At 39.2% G+C, this 4,428-nt stretch overlaps 1 protein-coding gene across 1 annotated transcript; it reads right to left on the reverse strand.

Moving 5' to 3' along the window:
• Window positions 1–2,380, reverse strand: LOC116176925 (laccase-4-like). The gene is made up of 8 exons (XM_031495764.1): window positions 2,246–2,380; window positions 2,077–2,197; window positions 1,761–2,027; window positions 1,231–1,715; window positions 996–1,180; window positions 758–950; window positions 503–709; window positions 1–451 (listed from the first exon to the last, which is right to left on the reverse strand). The coding sequence occupies exons 1-8, from the start codon at window positions 2,310–2,312 to the stop codon at window positions 87–89; spliced, it is 1,890 nt and encodes a 629-aa protein (XP_031351624.1). The 5' UTR covers window positions 2,313–2,380; the 3' UTR covers window positions 1–86.
• Window positions 2,381–4,428: the final 2,048 nt, after the last annotated feature.

Below are 4,428 nucleotides of genomic sequence, written 5' to 3' on the forward strand. Positions count from 1 at the left end.
TGGAAATTATTACTGCAATATTTATTTTTGATCTTCAAGTAGTCTATTCCTATTTTTTCTAAATACTGTTCATTGGAAGCACTGGCTTAGTAAGGTGGCTGAAAATGTCCACACTTAGGAAAGTTGGCCGGGATCGGTGGTATATCATAATCCGATCCAACTTGCAAAACTAGACTCATCCCTGTAACCAAGTGGTGCCCGTAGTGACAGTGCATAAACCATAAACCTGCATTCTTGGCATTAAATCGTATGACGGCGTATCCGCGAATGGGTACTGTTAGAGTGTCTTTGAAAGCAGGGTGCACGAATCTTCTTTGAAGGAGTCCTTTTGAGTCGAGGTCCTTCACCTTGTCCAGAGTGGGTCTCGTGTCATTTGGGAGAACACCAATTCCCATAACGTTGAACGCGTAACCGTGTAGGTGCATATTGTGAGGGGCTAGTGCTTCTTCAGCTGCAAAAATGAGATAAAATTAGTGAAAGTTTATAATATCCATGTACTCACAGTCATCTGCTAGAATAATCTCCACGATTGCGTTTAGAGGAATGTCGATTTTGTGTGTGCAGGTACAATTACCCACGCAATTTTTGTTGCGATTACAGAATTGCGTAGGTGGCGTTTCAAAGTATTGCGATATTATCGGTGACGGAGGTGGTGCATATTCGACACCGTCTATTCTATGCGTCACCAGCCCTGCACCGGTGCCAATAACTGCAAAGAAAAATTGAAATTTGCTTACTAAGCGATGGAATCGTTTACCCATGAAGGGCCTATATTGGTTGGGTTTGAAAACTTGCTGCTCTGGAAGAAAATATGTTCCGAATGGCAAATATAGTTTAATATTTGGGGTTCCCAAAACTCCATAGTCTATTGGCCTCAGACTTTTTAAGTGGTTGAGACATATCGCGTTTGAAAAACCATCCGCGCAGTTTCTGGTGTAATCATTTAACATCTACAAACATTTGTAATTTGTAATTACTGAAGGGAGTAGACGTACCACTCCTTGAGGCACTGACGTGTTGTAAGATGGACGAGGAGCAGTTGGAAGTGCCGCTGCCGTACTATAGCGTAAGATAGCTAGCTGCTGAAGTTGCTCCGATGCACAGATCCCAACCGCTCTTACTCGTATCCAGTAACTACCTATTGATTTATTGGCAGTAAGTATAAAATCATATCGTTCAGCTGAAATTTGCTAGTTAGACACGTATCATTTCAATATAGGCGCGATTCACCAGAGTAAGACTGAATACCGTCGACGACGACACTCTGGAAAGGTTCCCCGTCACTAGCAATAGCTAGTAGTTTATGTTGATCAATGGTGAAGATTATCGGACATACTGTGCCCATGGCGTTTATTAGCCTAAACCTGTACGTTTGGCCCTGAAAAACAGTAAACTCCTCGAGTGGCGTTGTAGTCATGACATTAGTATCAGGATGCCGAGTTTGTCCTTTACCGTTAATCAGTAAACTATGTGGAAGTTCCCCAATTAAAGAGGGTCTACGTAGAGCACCCGGCAATGTCATACTCGCGAAATATGGCCACCAATCATTCACCATGACTGTGTGAGCACTTAAGTCGTTTCTATACAAAGAACTATGGTAATCTCTGGCAGCGGTTTGTCGAATGACAATAGGTCCGGCTAACCCATCCATTTTTTGCAAACCGGTGTGAGCGTGCCAAAAGTGAGTACCTGGATTTTTTGCGTACCAAATGTAGCTGAAAAGTTCGAATAAAAACTTGTGAGGAAATACAGTGAGTTACCGAAAATTGTTGTGCGATAAAATTGGGCATTGTGTAACGTATGGCACTCCATCGGCGTACTGAGTACCGTCTTGCCAAACTCCGTGCCAATGTATTGTCATTTCTAGTCCTTCGATCCTGTTTTCAACATCAACGACAACCTTGTCTCCTTCGCATACCTCAATTTTGGGACCGGGAAGTTTTCGGTTCGCGCTGTACATGCTTCTCTCCACGCCGTCGGCCAAAATGCACTGGCATACGTCCTGTGACTGACAGGAATTGCACGACCTTGAATTAGCTAAATTAGGACGGTTAACATGCATACGCTTATTCTTACCATCCCATAGTACTGTACTGTTCCACATGAAAGTAAAAGTAACAAGTTCTGGGGATTCCATCACATGTTCTAGCACAACTATTGTTTTGTGCGGCGTGAACGATACTTCTCTGGTCGAACGCTGAGAAATCCATTGCAATAGTTACAAAACGAAAGTACAGATACTTACCCCTCGCAAGATCGCTGCCTGCTACCAGGGTGCAGCACAATACGTACAAAGTCAATGCCAAAATCATAATTGCGGTGTTTCGATCATTTCGACTAACTTTATATACAATATGGACGTAATCTCAGCTTATTTGTGCTGATTAAGATTCGCCTTAAATCTGTATGTTTTGTTCAAATGTGAACACAATATCCTTTTATGGAGGAGGATTTTATGCTCACGTCAATCGGTATCACAATGTCAAGACCGTTTATTGTTACTTAAGACCCCTGAATTGATATAAACAGCTATTTTTCTATACAATTAAAAGTTTTAAATGTTCCAAAACTAGCTTACAGCAATGTAAAGATATAGTGCAAACTCTATGGTCAAAGGGTGACGTGAAACTTAAGCCAGACTTTTGTACAGTAAGTAATTGCGCGAAATATTAGGTGTAAAGTGAAGAAGATAACTCAAAATCTATAAAGCCTAAGTAATATAAAAGAGAGTGCAAGAGAATTATTTACAGAGGAGTGTCTTATGAACAGCGTTTATACAGCTGTAATTAAAAACACCCGAGTTACGTACGTGGATATTAAGTAAACATTGTAAAAGGTATATTAGCAGACGTTTTAGAAAGCATTAAAAGATTAATAACTGACGTTTTATGGTCGATGTGCAAATTTCCGCGATCAAACTCAGGGGTCAACATCATGGGTGCACTGATAATTCGTGTCAATCTTTCACGAGATAGGTACATGTTTATGGCTGCTTGCCAGTGTTGCTTAGCGTAAGTGTCGGCTAAAAGCAAATCCTCTTAAATCTACTTTATCGGCTTACGAATTTGCAAACTAATCTCTTAAGTTTTGAGTTTGAAGGGTGATGGAAGATCAAAATTAAGCAAAACCACTAAACGTATTAATACATTAAAAGATAATAGTACAGACAAATTCTAAAATGCCAAAACTGAAACCTACAGCGTACACGAAAAAGAAATGAATAAAAACTGTGAAAGGACGACTAGACGTACAAAATAGGTTTGGAAAAAAGTACAATGATCGGTCGGCAAGCGAAGCCTCTTAGTTTGTTCACGTCAGCACCCTCTGCCACAATCCTGAACTTGGAGTTCTGCTACTTCAACAAATTCTTTCGATTTATTTTAAATCTTCAGTCACTTTAGATCCTTCGAAGGTCTTCTACTTCTTCGGATTTCCTGATTATTGTTATCTTTAGTTTCTTCAGCTTTGAGCACACATTCCTTCAGATTACTGCATTATTCAGATTAATTCTGTGCGATTCTTCAGATTCTCTATTTGCTGATCCTTTGGATTAATGTCGCGTCCCTTATGAATAAATTATTCCTTACTTAGAGCTATTTTGTGAGTGATAAGTTAAAACAATGAGAGGGGATTAAAAGGGAGAAGAGATGTCTTGGGCATACGGTTTTGAGCCCTACAAGAGCTCAAGTCTAATTCAGATTCGAAGTGGCTCAGAATGTAAATTTTCTTCGGGCATCTTATTTTTGAGTGTTAAAGTTCACGCTAGTTTTCCGCAAAGTTTACGGTCAAAAAAGTGAAAGAGACAGGAGGCGAATTAAAACGTGTGTTACCGTGGAAAGACAGTAATTATCTAAGATGAATTTAAACATGTAATTGAAAATACGCCAAAAGGGTTATTGTTAACGACTTAACGAGATCATTTTCTCCGCGAACCACCCAGAAGGACTCGAACGTTCTATTTCGAACATTTATGAGCGAACATTGAAATAGAACTTAGATATATCAGTTATAGGGTTAAAAGTTAAAACCCTTCTCTCTTACTTTTGTATTAACAGAAAGTTTCGTTTTTTATATTAAAAAAATGCGAACAGTGGGCGCCAAGTGCAACGTTTGCTTTTACATTACATTAACAAAAATGTTATACCTATTCTATTTGGGCCCGAATAACATTTCAATCATAAAGAGAAAGACGGGAGAATCTTACCTTTATTTCTTGACTTCCAAGTGCCTTGCCCAGCTTAGATTGTCCAATCATTTGTATTGAATATAATGAGACATGAGGTACATAAAGTTGGCGTATAATGAAATCACTATAATTGCATACAACCATCAATAGTTATTTACATAAAAGTTAGGAAAATGACACATTACTGGGCATAAGTAAATATTGAGGTACTACTAGACTCAACAAAATTAAATTGCTCTGCC

The sequence above is a fragment of the Photinus pyralis genome, unplaced genomic scaffold (assembly GCF_008802855.1).
Source record: "Photinus pyralis isolate 1611_PpyrPB1 unplaced genomic scaffold, Ppyr1.3 Ppyr1.4_LG7, whole genome shotgun sequence".
In the NCBI taxonomy this organism is placed as follows: domain Eukaryota; kingdom Metazoa; phylum Arthropoda; class Insecta; order Coleoptera; family Lampyridae; genus Photinus; species Photinus pyralis.